Source organism: Leptopilina heterotoma, unplaced genomic scaffold (genome assembly GCF_015476425.1).
Source record: "Leptopilina heterotoma isolate Lh14 unplaced genomic scaffold, ASM1547642v1 Lhet_71, whole genome shotgun sequence".
Lineage (NCBI taxonomy): Eukaryota > Metazoa > Arthropoda > Insecta > Hymenoptera > Figitidae > Leptopilina > Leptopilina heterotoma.
Window position 1 is genome coordinate 629126 of NW_025111165.1, and position 19386 is coordinate 648511.

General features: G+C 24.2%; 3 protein-coding genes across 4 annotated transcripts; all 3 read left to right on the plus strand.

The window, feature by feature from the left end:
• The first annotated feature begins 3830 nt into the window (after positions 1-3830).
• Positions 3831-8644, plus strand: LOC122510632. The gene is made up of 3 exons (XM_043625406.1): positions 3831-3967; positions 5696-6880; positions 7135-8644. The coding sequence occupies exons 1-3, from the start codon at positions 3866-3868 to the stop codon at positions 8419-8421; spliced, it is 2574 nt and encodes an 857-aa protein (XP_043481341.1). The 5' UTR covers positions 3831-3865; the 3' UTR covers positions 8422-8644.
• Positions 8645-9014: 370 nt separating this feature from the next.
• LOC122510631 lies at positions 9015-13181 on the plus strand. Its single transcript, XM_043625405.1, has 3 exons — positions 9015-9152; positions 10096-11271; positions 11778-13181. The coding sequence occupies exons 1-3, from the start codon at positions 9051-9053 to the stop codon at positions 13131-13133; spliced, it is 2634 nt and encodes an 877-aa protein (XP_043481340.1). The 5' UTR covers positions 9015-9050; the 3' UTR covers positions 13134-13181.
• A 740-nt stretch (positions 13182-13921) lies between these two features.
• LOC122510634 lies at positions 13922-18318 on the plus strand. 2 transcript variants are annotated; one of them, XM_043625409.1, is made up of 4 exons: positions 13922-14147; positions 15283-16458; positions 16970-17138; positions 17627-17805. In XM_043625409.1, the coding sequence occupies exons 1-4, from the start codon at positions 14046-14048 to the stop codon at positions 17665-17667; spliced, it is 1488 nt and encodes a 495-aa protein (XP_043481344.1). In that variant the 5' UTR covers positions 13922-14045; the 3' UTR covers positions 17668-17805. The 2 variants fall into 2 exon arrangements, with proteins under 2 accessions (XP_043481344.1, XP_043481343.1); XM_043625408.1 differs by having other exon boundaries at positions 13923-14147; positions 16970-18318.
• The last annotated feature ends 1068 nt before the right edge of the window (positions 18319-19386 follow it).

Below are 19386 nucleotides of genomic sequence, written 5' to 3' on the forward strand. Positions count from 1 at the left end.
TTAATTTGTTACTTTAATGTAATGCAAAATTGTTCAAATAGCAATTTCTTGTACATCTTGAAACTGTTTAATAACAGTTGTCGTCGGTGCCTTTACTGTTATTATTAAATCTCGGTTTATAAAAGAAGTAGGTAGCGGTGGCAAACCGCAGACTATACAGATGGTTGTACTTTCGTAATTCATGCAAAAGTCCAAGCAAAACTGCGGCATTTCCATTCCCTTCCTTATTAATGCCTTTGAGACTTCTATAAATGTTACAGCAACAATAAAGTGTCGAGTTTTGAGCGACAGATGGATATATTGTTAGTTTCAGTGACACAAATGATGAAAAAACAAATAAATCATTCCGAATAATATTCACTATTAAACAGAATTACTTATTACAACAGAAGAACATTTTTTAAATAAATTTCATTTTAAAATAATTTTTTTTTTATTCTTAAATTTTATTCGAAATAATTTCATAATATTTTTCATCATAAATTGAAATAACATTTTTGATACATATTAAAGAGTTAATTTCTATTTATTTTTTTAATTTCATTCAATTATTGTTTTTTTTACAAATATTAAAAACTTGCACTGAAAAAAAAATTTATTTGATTTAAATAACCGATTAATTGACTATTATCAGTTAAATATTTAATTGAATCAAATAATATTTATTTATTATTTATAATATTTATTAAATGGTTCAATTCATATTTGCTTCAAATACTGAAATTATTGGTTCAAATACCATTTAATTGACTCCAATAAATATTATTTGATTAAAGCAAATATTTAATTGATAATAGTACATTTATAATAGTCAATTAATTGGTTAATTTAAATCAAATAAATTTTTTTTTCAGTGTAGCTATTCCATTTTTTTGTATAAATAATCTTTATTAATAATCGTTGTATTTCGGTAAGCTATTCGTAATTTGAATTAAGTTGCTGTTTGCATTTTTGTTTTTTAACTTATTTAATCATTTTTCTTTTTAAATATTTTTAATTTTAAAATTAATGTATTAAAAATCATCGAATTTCGAAGAATTTATTATAAAACTTTAGAAAAAATAATTGAATTTCAATAAAATTTTTTATTACAACGAATTAAGAAAAAAATGGAATATTCTTTCGTGAAAATTGTTTGAAAATAATTGAATTTTTGCAAAGAATTTTACTATTTATTAATATAATTGAATTTTTTTTAAGGATTTATTAAAATTTGAGAAAATAATTGAATTCTAATTTTCAATAACGAATTAAGAAAAAAATTTAATTCTTTTAATATAATTCAATATAATTTAATTTTTTCGAAGAATTTATTATAAAATTTTAGAAAATAATTGAATTTCAATGAATTTTTTTATTAAAACGAATTAAGAAAAAAATTGAATTCTGTCGTGAAATTGTTAAGAATATAATTGAATTTTTGCAAAGAATTTTACTATTTATAAATATAATTCAATTGTTTCAAAGGATTTATTAAAATTTGAGAAAATAATTGAATTCTATTGAAATTTTTAATAACGAATTAAGCAAAAAATTGAATTCTTTCATGAAATGTTAATAAAATTGTATTAAAAATAATTGAATTTTTGCAAAGAATTTTACTATTTATAAAAATAATTTAATCCTTACGAAGAATGTTATTATTTATGAAAATAATTGAATTTTTGGGAAGAATTTTATTAAAATTTTTGAAATTAATTAATAAATTAGTTAATAATAGAATTTTTTAAAGTTTATTGAATCTGAAATTATTCAATAATTCATATTTGAAAATAAAAACTTTTATTTGGTTTAAAAAAGTTTTCTTCACTTTAAATAAATTTTACTAATTTAAACGGAAGTTAATTTGTGTTTGATGAAAGTTTATTTTGCTGAAATTAATTTTTATTTCATAAGAATTTGATTTTGAATAAATAAAAATTTAATTTGTTATTAACAAATTATTATTTACTTTAATTAATTTAAATTTAATTTTATTTGTTTTAAACTTGATTCAAGTAAATTTTATTTGTTTTAAACTTGATTCAAGTAAATTTTATTTGGTTCAAAAAAACTGTTTTTTGTTTAAACAATAATGAAAATATTTATAAACATTTAAATATCAATAAATAAAACATTTTTACAAAAAAATATTTTTCGCAAGAATTAAATTATTTTAAAAATTTTTTAATAAAATTCTTGTTAAGAATTAAATTATTTTCAATAATTACAATAACATTCTTTAAAAGAATTCGATTCTTTTTATAAATAATAATATTTTTTGCGAGAATTCAATATTATTTTCAATAAAATTTTAATTTAATTTTCTCGAAAGAATTCAATTATTTGACAATTTAGTAATTTTTAGTGCATTCATTTTTAAAATTGAAAACATTAAAAAAGAAAATTTATTAAAAAAGTTGAGAAATAATTTTTATTTCACTTTAATGTAAGTTTGTTTAGATGAAGACAAAAAAAAAAAAATGTACCCCGATTGTGAGCTCAAGTGTGCATTCATCGTCGTGGCGCAAAAAGAAATTTAATATGAGAAAATTTTTCGCTAAAAAGTGAATAGATAAGAAGCACTATAAGGATGAGAGTGTAATAAATCAAGAAGATGATAATGTTGGGGTGCAGAGTAATTGACCTTCGTAAATTGATCATTATTCATGGTCTCCACGTGTCTCATATATAGTAAAGGAAGAAACTATATATATACAAGGTCGAAGTGGCATTAATAATAGTGACTTTCAGTGTTATACATATATAATTCTGCGAGATCGGTTCTGTATATAAGTATAAATATATGCAGTAACAAGAGATTTCTTCCATTATATGAACTTCCACTCCTATAATGGCATAATGCAGTTTTCCGATTTCTCTCTCTCTCTCTCTCTCTCTCTCGTCTTCTCTTGTGTAGGAGCATCAAGAGAATAGTGATATGCAGTGGATATAAGGGGACAATAAAGTCTAGGATATGGCATGACGAAGTCATTGCCCACACACGATGGAAACGATTCGTGGCTTCCTCCATTCGCGTCGTTTACATATTACGAACCTAGATATGAGAAAACTCTTGAGCCACTTTGTCTTCATTTATTATTTCACTTCCGGTTATATCTATACTTCCAATTGATGACATATTTCATACTTCTCAACTCAAATAATATTACAGAATTATTTTTTAAAAAAAAGAGTCGCATGACTACTTCCGAAATCTTATTTGACATAAAAACATTTAACATAAATTTCATTTGACATAAAATCTATTTGGTATAAAAAAAATTTAATTTGAAATTTATTTGACATACATTTCATTAAACATAGAACATACAATTTATATTGCATGAATGGCATTTAAAATATGATATCCATTTATTTGACATAATTTCATTAGACATAAAATTTAAATAACATATATGTCATTTGACATAGAATTACTTCAACATACATTTTTATTCGATATAAAAATCATTTAGCATAATTTCCATTTAACGTAAAAATACACTTTACACGACTTTTATTTCACATGAAAATCACTTGACAAATATTTCAATTGACATAAGTTTTATTTAACAGAAAATTCATCTAAGGTAAAAATAAAGCTGATTTTCAAAAAAAAAGAATTATTTAAATTTAAAAGAGAATAAAAATTTCTTTGCATTGTAGTAAATCGTCAATTTTTTTCAAAGTGCAAAATATTCAAAATATAAAGTTTTGGAGATTAGAAGCATGAATGCGAAGGTTAAAGAAATAAAAAATGTAACAGTTATTAAAAAATTGATTACATTTTATGATTTTTCATGTACATAAGCAAGCATTTTTCTATTTGAATGGCATATCAGTAAAAGTGTAGAAAGAAAGTGTATTCAAAAGAAAACAAAACATGGAATACCGAAGAAAATTTTTAACGGCGTTTGGTTTGATTCTGTTACTGCTCGTTGGAAAAATTTCAATTTTTGACGAAGAAAATGTAGAAAAGAGTCGGGTAAGTTTGTCTAAACAAATTTAAATTACAAAAATTATACTTATTTTTCGTTTGTAAGCAAAGCATTTTACACTGAAAAGACACTGTTTAAAAATAAATAGAAATAGTTATTTGAATTATTTATTAATGATTTTGCGCTCAAGTGTTGTACTATTTAGATTTTTTTTATAGAGAAATAGAAGAAAAATTTTTTTAAAATAATAAATAATAACATAAAAGATTTTTTTAGGTTAAAAAGAGATTGTAAATTATAACATTTATTTATTTAAACACTGTATTATGTTAATAATCGGAATAATAATAATAGTTTTAGTAATAAATAAACCATAAAATATTTTTAAAAAATTTGTAATAAACTGCATTTTTTAAATACAGTTTAAAATAATTTAAAAATATTTTTTATAAATTTTGTTATAACTTTATATACGTATATATCTGTTAATTTGCATTTTTCATAAATGGTAAAATATAAAGCCAAAAAATAAAAAAATTAATAAAAGAATTTGTTAAAAAATATTTTTCTGCAAATTTACAATAAAATATTTATTAAGAAATCGTGAAATCCAGATATTAACTTTTTAACATAAAAATAAAAAAAGATTATTTTTTAAGACTGTCAAACATTACGATTAATATACAGTTTTTCTGAAAAATATTTTCAAATTTTTTATATACACTTTAATTTTTGTATTTCTAAAAAGATTCAATTTCTAAATTTCCTTTCTCTAAAGAAATTAAATTTCTGATACTTATTTTCAAATAAAGTTTATTTTCTTATTATTAATAAAGATCAATTTCCAATTATTTATTGTTTCTTCTGATAAATGGCACTTGTTCATTTAATTAATTTCTCTTTAGAAAAAGGAAAACTAATTTTAAAGAAACTAGAACTAATCCAAAGTCCAACAAGAAAATTTTTATTTTGACAAATTTTAAAACTTATGGATATTTTACAAATTAAAAGTATTACACCTTATTTAGATACAAAAATAATTTTAGATGATACTGATTATAATTATAGTCAGTTTATAAGCTTATAATTCCAATATTATAGAAAATATCTAAGTGCTTTAATTTAAAAAATATCATTTGTTTGAAAAATTATATTTAATTCAAAAATATATTCTTTTTTGGTTTAAAGTAAAACATACATATAACGTTTTAACATTTTTTTATTTAAACTTAAAAATTTATTCCGTGTAACTTGAAATCAATAATAATTTATATTTCATATTTGAATTAAATATATTATTTCTTCAAAAATGAATCAGAAAATATGTTTGAATTAATCTGAGGTATACTTGACTCTATAGTAAAGATATTTCAGGATTATTTTAAATAATAATATGGTTAATTCAAAGAAATGGTTTTCTCAGGAATGAAAAATTTTAGAAAATTATAATAGTACCTATAATATTCTATAAACATTAGAACAATCTATAGAAAATATTATGAACGCAATTGTTTAGAAACTTTTTATTTTCAGAAAAAAGAAATATTAGAAAATATTCTCCAATAGCTGAATCTAAAATATAAACTCTTAATCCCTTCAGGACCAGAATTTATTGCGAATAACAAAATTGCTTAAATAATTCAGATGTTTATTCCAAACCTCCACTTTTCTCAGTAAAATTATAAAAATAACACTCTTAAAAATGAGCCAATAGTTTTGCTCTAAGGATGCATTCTAAAAATTTTAGAATGTTTCTCAAAATGAGTATTTTACAGGTAGAAGAAACGAAAATCAAGCCACTCACATTTGAAGATGACATCTGTTCTCTTTACGATAATTCTCTTTTATTTGATTTTGTGCTTTTCGAAAGAAAGTACAAGCCGTTGGTAGTGATTATAGCAGATAAATTTATTGACGGTATAAACAGAGTCAGAAACTTGAACGGGAGCAAAAGAATATTAAATGATAAGGAAATCAAGCACTACCCTTATTACAGTCAGTTATATAAAATTATGTTGGAAAATATTTATCTATTTGAAGTCAACGACACATATTATTTTATTTATCCAGTAGACTTTCAAGACCATTTATTGACCATATATTCACAAAAGAAGTTACTGAAGGGCAATTTAGGCATAACCTTTGATTTTGTTAATGTAAAGAAAGAGTCTCCTTTCTATGAAGATATTTTAATTCCATTGGAACCAAGCTGCACCAATTGCGCTCTTGTAAAATATGTAAATGAAAAACTACGAAAAGGTGAAAGCTTCTCGGAATTATTCGAGTTACGTAAACAATTATTCAGAGAAAAAAAAACAAAAAACTTATCATTTAATGTATTCGATAATGACAACATTTGTGCTTCGATGGGATTCAACTTAAATTCGAAAGGCGCGAGTTCTTTATTGCGTTTTAACTCATTACTGAAACAAATTCAAACCAATAGCAAGAGTGTTAAAGACAGTAAGAAAAAAAGTATTGTAGAAAGAAGCTTAATTTGCTTTCAGTCTAGAGATTTGAAAAAGACAGAAGGTGAGTTTTTGAGAAGTATTGCCAATAAACATTATTTAAAAGATATTATGGCTATGATTGATTATTTGAATTGGATCAATAGCACTATATCTTCATTGAAAAGCAATGATAATTCATTTGGCGGTCTTTGTGAAAATGAACATAAAATAGAAATAATTAAATTATTCTGTTTTATGAAGAAAAAATCAGATGTTACATCACACAACGTGACAGCATGGATAGATGCCCTAAAACAAAATGTTGCAAAAACATTGAAAAGCAAGCTAAAATGGTTTAACAAGTTAATATATTTGTATAAAAATGAATATACTATGAGTAAAAATGAAATTGTCAGAGTACTCAATTATCTTAAACAGGAAACACTAAACGTAACTGTAGATTGGAAAGATGTAATGACAATTACCCATGAGCATGTTGAGGATTCTTTGGTAAGTTTGAAACCTATAATGTACAAATTATAACATTTTATGGATTAGTAAGGGAAAGTCATAAAAATAATTATTTGGTTCAAATATTTTTAGTTTTGCTATTTACAAAAATAATTTTATTTAAATGAAAATTTTTCTATATGTGTACACAGTAAAATTGAAAGTATCAAGTTCAACACAATTTTTCTATCAAGTTAATAATTTTATCACAATACTCTACATAAATTGTAATTCTAAACATTTGTTGCTTACAGAGTGAAATTACTAATTACAACTATAAAACTAAGTACAATACAATCTGTACTATTTACGAACATTGGAAAACAATTGATAATCTACTTCTTGAGATGAAATTCAAGAAATTAGTGATAATCGTAGTAGATGACATGAAACAAGGGATCAGAATTGCTAAACAAATAAGAGCTAGTAGAGTAGTACCAAAAGTAAAGCGAGAAGATCTTTATTATACAGAACAATTTTTGTACGATACAATAATGAAACATATCTATTTGGTTCAATTAAATAATATTCATTATTATGTCTACCCAATGACTACCAACAGACATCGCGATTCATTGATTAGCTACGTTGAATACAAGATGATTAGTGATTATTCTAAAGTTGTATATTATTTTGTAAACTTTAAGAATTATTTTTCTCTTGGTGAACGAATTGGTCACGATTACAATGATTCAGTAATTCCTGATCTACCAGATTTTTGTAACACAACTTCAGAAAAATGTAAAACGCGCTTTATTAATCCCTCATATTTAATTGATCTCCATCAAAAATTTTATTACAACTTTCCACATTATTTACCATTCTTTGTTACTTTTCACAATAATTTGACAGAATTTATAAATAATAACTACTCACATTATAAAAACGAATATTACCCGTATATCTCTCAGCAATTTTATGACTTTGTGAAACAACAACAAATTTCTTATGACACAAACTATTTATTTACTGATTTGTCGTGCTTATCTTCGAGAAAATTAAATAATAGAACCGATATAGATTTCAGTATGACTAATTTAGTTGACATTATGTACTTCCATGATTTTATATATTATGCTTATAGCAACATTACATCAATAAATGATACGGATAATACGAATTTATATTCTCTTTGTAGTAATAGAGAAATTTTTAAATTTCTCAAATTCTTTTGCTTTTTAAAAATAAATTATATTCATGATATGCTAAAAGTTACTGATCAGAAATCTGTTCATGTTTCCAATATGAAAAGTATTGTTAACAATGAAAAAAATCTTATTACGAAATATTTGAAAAACACAAGTGTTTGGCTTCATAAATTATTTTTAATGCAATTTAATGATTATAAATATAATGAGACTCTAATTTTTGTAAAATCAGACGCTCTTTATTCCGTAATACCAAAAATTACCTCAAATGGTGCTGATTTGTCAAACAAAATCTACTCAATTTTAAAGAAGAATAAGATTTCTTTGCAATGTACTATCCTAAGAAATATTACAGAAAATCCTATGAACACCCTAGTCATATCCGGAAATTAAGATATCTCCAGGATGTTCACAATATATTCAAGGACTTCTCTGGGATATCCTACCGATATCATAATTTCCGGATATCCACAGGAGGTATTTTGCAATTTACTCAAATTATTGTTGTTGTTGTTGTTGTCTTGTACCCAATTAACATGTATTTTTCTACATTAAAATTATAGTAAAAAGTTGCCCACTAGGGGTTAGTGGAAATTTGTACTAATTTTAATTAGTAGTCGACATTGATTATAATCGTAATAAAACTTGAATTTAAAAAGAATCAAAAGTTATTTATTTCACACCCAGAATAAATTAATTTCAAATTATGAGGACAATATTCTCTCAATTTATCCTAAAAAACAAAAGTATTCATATTCAGTGTGAAATATTTTTTTTCTTTGGTTATTATTAATAAAACAAGAATTTTTCAAAATTTTTGATAATCACAGAACAAGTTTTATAGATTAAAAGTAATAATGTCATAAACTTATGAATGTCAAAGTAATAAAAAATGTTAAAGTTGTTAAAAAATTGATTATATTTTATGATACATTTTTCATATGTATTAGCATGAATTTTTGTATTTTAATAGTAAGTCAGTGCAAGTGTTGAAAGAAAGTACACTCGATAGAAAACGAAACATGGACTACCGAAGAAAATTTTTAACGGCGTTTGGTTTGATTCTGTTACTGCTCGTTGGAAAAATTGCAATTTTTGATGAAGACAATGTAGAAGAGAGTCGGGTAAGTTCGCCCAAACAAATATAAATTTTAAAAAAAGTTACTTATTTTTAGTTTCTAAGCAAAGCATTTTACACTGAAAAGACAACTTTTAAAAATAAAAAGAAATAATTCTTAGAATTATTTATTGAAAAAAACGAATATTTCCATGCAATAATGATACAATATTGGACTCAAATATTGTGCTATTTGGGTTAAAATATTGTCATAATTTGCATTTTTCATAAATGATAAGATATAAAGTCGAAAAATAAAAAAGTAATACAAGAAGTCGTTAAAGAATTCATTTTTTCTGTAAGTTTACAATAAAAATATTTTTTAAGGAATCGTGAAATATACATAACTATGTATATTAATAGAAGGCAACTGCCTTTCCTTCCGAAATAAAATAAAAGATTACTTTTTGAGACTCTATAACTTTACGATTGATGAACCGTTTATCTAAAAATTATTATCAAATATTTTATATTTTAAATTTTTGTATTTCTAAAAAGTTCGATTTTTAACCTTTGTCTAAAGATATTCAATTTCTAATAATTATTTTTCAAATAAAGTTTATAGGTACACACAGAAAAATAAGTTTCACATGGAACAACTACAAATTTCACTATGTTAACGAAATTACTAGTTGTTTTAGTTAAGACTTTCGTGAAACCTTTCTTCCGTGCAAAAATATTTTGAAATGATTCTGTTTAATTAAAGTCAGTTAATAAGCTTAAATATGTTTGATTCAAATGTTTATTTTCTCATTTTTTCAATATTTTGTCGAAAAAGTTACTCTGTTCTGTTACAATACTGAAAAATCTGTGAATGGTGTATTTCAATATTTAGAATATTTTCCAATAGCTGATGCTATTCCAAACCTCTAGTTTTCTGGGGTCAATAGTTTTACTCTAAGGATATACATCCTACAAATTAAATATTACTCAAAATGAGTATTTTACAGGTAGAAGAATTGGAAATCAAGTCACTCAAGTTTGAAAATGATATCTGTTCCCTTTATGATAACTCTAAAGTAATTGATTCTATGCTTTTTGAAAGAAAGTACAAACCTTTGGTAGTAATAATAGCAGCTAACTTGAGTATTGGTATAAATAGAGTTAGAAATTTAAGTGGGAGCAAAAGAATATTAAATGATGATGGGATCAATAACAACCCTCATTACAGTCAGTTATATCAAATTATAATGGAAAATATCTATCTATTCCAAGCAAACGACACATATTATTTTGTTTATCCATTAAAATTAAAATTACGTTTTTTGACCATTTATTGCCAAAATAAGCTATTAAATGACAATTTAGGAATTACCTTTGATTTTGTTAATGTAAAGAAAGATTTTCCTTTCTATGAAGATATTTTAATTTCATTGGAACCAAGCTGCACCAATTGCACTCTTGTAAATTATGTAAATGAAAAACTACAAAAAGGTGAAAGATTCTCAGAATTATTGGAGTTACGTAAACAATTATTCAGAGAACAAGAAACAAAAAACTTATCTTTTGGTACATTCGACGATAATGACAACGTATGTACTTCGATGGGATTTAACTTAAATTCTCAAAACGCGAATTCTTTAATGAGTTTTAACTCATTACTAAATCAAATTCAAAGTAATAGCAAGAGTATAGCAAAAATAAAAAAAAGAATAGTTGAAAAAAGCTTAATTTGCTTTCAGTCTAGAAATTCGGAAGCAACAGAACATCTGCTTTCGAGCTATGGTAGCGATTTAAAAAATGTTACGGTTATGATTGATTATTTAAATTGGATTTATAGCACTACATCTTCATTAAATAACAGTGATATTTCATTTGGGATTCTTTGTGAAAATAAACACAAAATAGAAATACTTGACTTATTTTGTTTTATGAAGAAAAAATCAGATGTTACATCACACAACGTGACAGCATGGATAGATGCCCTAAAACAACATGTTGCAAAAACATTGAAAAGCAAACTAAAATGGTTTAACAGCTTAATGTCTTATTTTAATTATGAATATACGATGAGCGAGAATCAAATTTTCTACGCACTCAATTATCTTAAAAATGAAATGTTAACTGTAAGCGAAAATTGGAGTAATGTAATGAATATTGCCTATAATAATGTTAAGGATTCTCTGGTAAGTTTTAAATTGTATTTCACAAAATAGAACATTTTTTGTATCATTATGAGAATAAAAGAAGGTCTAATATCTGTGCACTGAAACAAATATGCTCGATTAAATAAGTTCATATTTAATTGAAAAATATTTTCTTGACCCAATGGAATTTTTTTTGCGTTGATTAGGTAAATGAATCTAACGTATGTTTACAAACAGTAGCAAAATATATTTAATTCAGAGGCTTTTTAACTTTTTATTATTTCAAATGAATTTTCTTTGGTTCGCAGATAATAATTTTGCTTCCTCGTGGAGGTAGATTTGTAGTCCTTTAATTTATAAAATTTATAAAATTGGTTCAAACAAATTTTTCTCTATATATCAGTATGTTATATGAGATCCTGATCAATTTTATTTAAAACAAATAAAGCTGTTCTATTTCTATGGTTAACATTATTTAATGTACCAAGAGAATTATTCAAAATACCTTAACATAAATTGTAACATTAAACATGTTTTATTTACAGAGTGCAAATAATAATAACAGCAGACTTATCAACAATACAATCTGCACTATTTACAAACATTGGAAAACAATTAACGATCTTCTTTTCGATGTGAAATTCAAGAGATTAGTGATAATCGTGACAGATAATATAAGACAAGGAATTAAAACTTTTAACCAAATAAGAACTAGTAGAATAGTACCAAAAGTAAAGCGAGAAGATCTTCATTATTCTGAACAGTTTTTGTACGATTTCATAATGAAACATATTTATTTGGTTCAATCCAATGATACTCATTATTACGTCTACCCAACGACTACCAGCAGACAAGAAAACCCATTGATTGGCTATTTCGAATACAAAATGATTAAAGATTATTCGAAAGTTGAATTTCTTTTCGTAAACTTTTTGAATTACTTTTCTCTTGATGAACAAATTATTCTTGATTATAATTATTTGGTTATTCCTGCGCTACCAGATTTTTGTAACATAACTTCAAGAAACTGTAAGACACGCTTTGTAAATCCCTCATATTTATTGAAAGTACATCAAGAATTTTTTAACCGCTTTCCAAAATATTTTTCTTTATATGCTTCTTTTTACTTGACATTGACAGAATTTATAAATAATCACAATCCACAGCATAAAGACAGTTACTATATTGAATACTCTCGAAAATTTTATGAATTTTTGGGACAAAAGCAAATTTCTTATAATATCAATTATTTATTTAGAGATTTGCCGTGCTTATCGTTACGGGAATTAAATCTTAGAACGGACATGGATTTTAGTATCACTAAATTGAACGATGCTTTGCACTTTGATGATCTACTAATTTCTGCTTATACGAACATAATCTCAATAAATAACGGAGACAATACTAATTTAAAATCTCTTTGTAGTAAAAAAGAAATTTTTAAATTTCTTAAATTCTTCTGCTTTTTAAAAATAAATTTTATTGACGACATGCTAAAAGTTATTGATCAAGAATCTAATTACATTTCCAATATGAAAAGTATTGTTGAAAATGAGGAAAATGATATTATAAAATATTTCTTAAAGACGATGGGTTGGATACAAAAACTATTGTCAATGAATAACAATGATTATCAGAATAATGAAACTCGAATGTTTAACGAATCAGATGCTCTTTACTCTCAAATACCAAAAATTACCTTCAATGGTGCTGATTTGTCTAACAAAATTTATTCCATTTTTAAAAACAATACAATTTTTTTGCAATGTCAGAAATTAGGATTTGTTGATACTGAAGAAATCACCGTAAATGTAGTTAATGCGTCAACGAAAAATTATTTAGTATTAAGTGAAAATAAAACTTCTCCTAAATTTCAAGAAACAGATCTTATTAACCTTTAAAGTGCTATGCCGGTCTGACAGATCGCTATTAAAATTTTCTTTGCTTGTAACTTTTTTTCAAAGTATAATAAGAACTTGAACTTTTTAGTAGCTTCATATTTAATGAAAATCTGTTAGGAGACAACTTTTTCAAAAATTGTTATTCGTTAAATTTTGTAATATAAATAAATATTTGAAGTATAGCGGTCTGTGAGACCGGGGTTAGCTTTAAATGAAAGTATATTCCAGTATATTCCCATGAGTAACGTCTGCGCAACTTGACGCGCAGCTAGTTCTACTGACAGTTCTCATAGACTGTATTTATAAAATAAATAAAATACATAAATGCATAATACAGAAATGACTTTTTTTGTTAAAAAGTAAAAAATATTTATAATAGTTGTCTCTTAAAAATTATAAATGACTAAAAAACTGTCAAAAGGGAATAGCGGTCTGACAGACCGGGGTTAGCACTGAGCGTGATTTTTCAACACTTAGCACTTTAAAGGTTAAAGAGCAAAGAAAAAAATTGTCTTGTACCCAGTTAACATGTAAGCTTGCAAGAAACCTTGCATTGTACATTTTTTGTAAGTTGCAAAATGTAATGTAATAATAATGAATAATAAATATAATTTTATATCGTTACATCTTTGCATTTTTATTTGCGAAAAATTTTGAAAAAATTGAAACTTTTTAAAATCAATTTTTTTAATCTTTGTTCAAAACTATAAAACAAGGATATAAAAAATGGCAAATAAATCATGAATTTTCGTGAAGCACAAAAGAAGTTTTAGAGATTAACAGTAAAAAAGTTATTAAAAAATTGATTACATTTTGTGATACAATTTCCATGTACATAAGCAAGCATTTTTCTATTTCAATAGTATATCAGTACAAGTGTTGAAAGAAAGTACATTCAAAAAGAAACTAAACATGGACTATCCAGGAAAATTTTTAACAGCGTTTGGTTTGATTCTGTTATTGCTCGTTGGAAAAATTTCAATTTTTGATGAAGACAATGTAGAAGAGAGTTGGGTAAGTTCGCCAAAAAAAAGTTACTTATTTTTAGTTTCAAAGCAAATAAAGCATTTTGCAATGTAAAAAAAGCTTTCAAAAATAAAATAGGATAATTATTTGGATCATTTATTAAGAAAAACTTATATTGTCAGGTAATGTTGATGTACTATTGTCGCAACATTGTTTATGTCCGCTTTGTGAGAACATTACCAAGCATTATATTAATATATGTATATAATATAATTATATTACTATAATATTTATAATATTATAGTTAGTTTTTAAGTATACAGTTATTATACTTTCGTCATTAAAAAAGCAATAAAAAAATTTATTAAAAATTTAATATTTTTCTATAAATTTATTATTTACATTTTAGAATAAAATATTTATTAAGAAATCGTGAATTGCAAATATTTTCCTTTCTGTAGAAATAAAACAATGATTACTTTTTATGACTCTGTAACTTTGCGATTAGAGTAGAGTTTTTCAAAAAAATATTCTCAAATAATTATTTTAATATTTGTATTTCTAAAAAGTTCAATTTCTAAATGTTCTTTTTCTAATTAAATTCTTCTAATAATTTTTTTTTATTTTAAAAATAGTATGCGAATAGGACAATGTAAATAATGTAAATTAATGTAGGTAAACAAATATTTATTAATTATAGAAATTAATATTATTTATAATTCACTAATTAAATCAGTTGCCAAAAATTTCCAAAAAATTCTATTTAATAAAAATTCTACGTAATTTTTATGATTTGATAAAATAAAAATTGGTCCACATAAATATTGAAACAATAGGATCAAATAGGTCAAAAGCAGGTTCTAAAATTTTGACTCGGAAAGGTTCTTTATTTATTTTTTGCATTTTTAATACGGATCATTTACTACTTATTGTTTCTTCTAATATAAAGTCATTTTATAAATTAATTCTACTTATTTTTTAATTCGAAATTTATTCTTTAAATACAATATAAACTTTTATTTAGAAAAAAACCTATTACAAAAAAATTGTTTAGAAAAAGTAACTACATATTGTTACTTGTTATAAAAAATAGTAAATAAAAAATAAGTCGATATTTTTACTGTAAGGATGCATTCAAAAAGTTTGACAACGTTTCTCAGAATGAATGTTTGTAAAATTACAGGAAGAAGAAACAAAAATCAAGCCATTCACGTTTGAAAATGATATTTGTTCCCTTTATGATAAGTCTAAATTAATTGATTATATGCTTTTCGAAAGAAAGTACAAGCCGTTGGTAGTAATAATAGCAGATCAATTTATTGACGGTATAAACAGAGTTAGAAATTTAAGTGGCAACAAAAGAGTATTAAATGATTATGGGATCAAGAACATCCCTTATTACAGTCAGTTTTATCAAATTATATTGAAAAATATTTATCTATTTGAAGTCAACGATACATATTATTTTATTTATCCAGTAGACTTTCAAGACCATTTATTGACCATATATTCCCAAAAGAAGTTACTAAAGGACAATTTAGGCATAACCTTTGATTTTGTTAATGTAAAGAAAGAGTCTCCATTCTATGAAGATATTTTAATTCCATTGGAACCAAGCTGCACCAATTGCCCTCTTGTAAATTATGTAAACGAAAAAATACGTAAAGACGAGAGCTTCTCAGAATTATTCGAGTTACGTAAACAATTATTCAGAGAACAAGAAACAAAAAACTTATCTTTTAATGCATTCGATAATGACAACATATGTTCTTCGATAGGATTCAACTTAAATTCTCAAGGCGCGAATACTTATATGCGTTTTAACTCATTACTAAAACAAATTCAGAACAATAGCAAGAGTATGGAAAAAAGTAAAAAAAGAAGTATTGTAGAAAGAAGCTTAATTTGCTTTCAGTCTAGAAATTTGGAAGTAACAGAATATCAATTGTTGGGTTATGTTAGTGATGTAAAAGATGTTATGATTATGATTGATTACTTAAACTGGATTGACAGAACTATATTGTCATTGAAAATCAATGATACTTCATTTGGAGGTCTTTGTGAAAATGAACACAAAATAGAAATACTTAAATTATTTTGTTTTGTGAAAGAAATGTCAGATGTTACATCTCGCAACATAACAGGGTGGACAGAAGCCCTAGACGAACTTGTTGCAATGCCATTGATAAGCAAACTAAGTTGGTTTCATAGCTTAATGATTTATTATAATTATGATTATACATTTGAAAAAAGTCGAATATCCTCCGAACTCTTTTATCTTAAACAGGAAATGCTAAATGTCAGTGAAAATTGGAAAGATGTAATGAATATTACCTATGAGAAAATAGGGAGTTCTTTGGTAAGTTTTAAACCTATAATCTACAAATTATATAATTTTATGCATCAGTATGGGAAAGCAATAAAAAATAGTGATATTATAATAAATATTACTATCTACTTAATACGATAAATTAAAATATATTAATCATTTAAATATTTATGCTGTGATCAGAAAGTTTCAGTACATTTGGTTGAATTTGACAACAAATATATCTGAATTTGAAGTAAAGTAAGAATTTGCAAGTAATCTATCGAAATGTACTAAAGCTTTCGCATCTCAGTATACTAAGGTAGTTAAAATAAAAATTTTAATCGTTTCGAATAGTTTATTTCAAACAAAAGACTTTAGCAGAAGAATTTAGCAGACTCTAAGTCAAATAGAAAGTAATTTCACTCTAGTCAATTATATTTATTACAATTAAAATTTTGCTCTGTGCGTACAGAGTAAAATTGAGAGTATCTGAAGTACTAAAAGAACTATGAAAAATACTCTAACATAAATCGTAATTCTAAATATTCGTTGTTTACAGAGTGTAAATACTTATCATTACTATGACCTTATGTACTTTTCAATCTGCAATTTTTACAATTATTGGGAAATAGTTGATAATCTTCTTCTTGAGGTGAAATTCAAAAGATTAGTGATAATCATAGTAGATGACATGAAACAAGGGATCAGAATTGCTAAACAAATAAGAGGTAACAGAGTAGTACCGAAAGTTATGCGAGAAGATCTTCATTTTACAGAACAGTTTTTGTACGACATAATAATGAAACATATTTATTTGGTTCAATCCAATGATACTCACTATTATGTCTACCCAACGAACGACGACAGACAAAAAAACCCACTGATTGGCTATTTCGAATACAAAATGATTAAAGATTATTCAAATGTTGTATTTTATTTTGTAAACTTTGCGAATTATTTTTCTTCATATGAACAAATTGGTCACGATTACAATGATTTAGTAATTCCTGCGCTACCAGATTATTCTAACATAACTTTAGGGAACTATAAGACGCGCTATATAAGTCCCTCTTATTTAATTAAAGTTCATCAAGATTTTTTTAACCGCTTTTCTAAATATTTTTTATTATATACTTCCTTTTACAATAAATTGCCAGAGTTTGTTAATAATTACGATTCACATAATAAAGTCCATGGTTCCATTGGTTGCTTTCAGAACTTTTATATTCTTTTGAAAGAACAAAATCATTTTTATGACACAAACTATTTATTTAGAGGTTTGCCGTGCCTATCATTTTGGGAATTAAATAACAGAATTGACATTGATTTTAGTATATCCAAATATGGCGATGTTTTTAAATTTTATAGTTTGTTATTTTATGCTCATAGAAATTTAACCTCAATAAATAACAGAGACAATACGAATTTATATTCTCTTTGTAGTAATAAGAATGTTTTGAAATTTCTTAAATTATTTTGCTTTTTAAAAATAAATTATATTGAAGGCATGCTAAAAGTTATTAATCAGAAATCTTATGTAATTGACTATATGAAAAGTATTGTTGAAGCAGAGAAAAATGTTATTCTCAAAAATTTGTTAAAAACTCAGGGTTGGATAGAAAAATTATTATCAAAGAATTACATTGATTATCAGTATAATGAAACTCGAATATTTAAAGAATCAGATGCTCTTTACACCGAAATATCAGAAATTACCTCAAATGGTGTTAATTTGTATAACAAAATTTATTCGATTATGAAAAACTACAGGATCTCTCTAAAATGTAAGGAATCAATTTAATTTGAATTATATTAAAATTAACCTTAAATGTTAATGATTTTATAAAAAAAATCTATTTAATAATAAGAGAAAATAAGATTCTTTTTTAAAATTATTGAAATAGTAATTAAAAAAGAGCAAAATATACATATTATTCTTCAAATGAAATTTTTTTATGACAAAATAATTAATTTTAAGCACCAAATTGTATAAAATGTTTGAAATAATAATAAATAAATAAAAAGTAAAATAATTTTGTATTATTATAAAATTTTTCGAATATTTTCATTAACCGAATATAAATTTTATTTTTTTAAAATATTAACTTTTTTCAAAATTCATACAATTTATGCGACTGATTGTTTAGAATAATAAAAAAATTTATTAAATTTAACATTGAAAAATATGAAAGATAATAGATGTTGAATTTTAAAATAATCACTACAGTAAAATTTTGAGACAATCAAAATTGACCACGTTTAGCACTGACAATTCTAACATTTTTCAGAACCTGTAATACACATGAATTAAAAAAAGTAAAAAATACTACAGTTTTGAAATATTTTATCATTCTTTTATGTTTCATTTTTATTTTTCAAAATCACTTTTGTTGTTGATTTTTAGAAACTGGAAAAGCATATAAAAAAAGGCCTTGAAAAATAGAAATTAAGAGTAAATTTTTAATTTTTGATTATCGAAAATTTCAAGTTTGAGTTATAAAATTATTAACTAATTAATAATAGTTAATAAAGTAAATATTAATAATTAATAATAGTAAGTAAAGTATATTATTCTTCTAGTGTTATAAATAAACAAATATTATAAAAAAAATAATAAACTATTTACTTCTTCTTGTTTCAAATAAATTTTTGTAAAGCGCAAAATAAGTTTTATAGATTGACAGTAAAAAATCACATAAAATTAAAGTTGTTAAAACAATTGATTACATTTTATGATTTTTTATGTATATAAGCGTGCATTATTTTATTTCAATATTATATCAGTGCGACTATTGAAAGAAAGTATATTCACAAGAAAATCAAAAATGCATTCTCAAAGTACATTTTCGCCAGCGCTTTTACTTTGATTTTTCTATCGATGGCTGGCCAAATTTCAATTTATGGAGAAAATAATGTAATTAAAGAAACAGACGCTTTTTACTCACAAATACCAAAAATTACCTTCAATGGTACTGA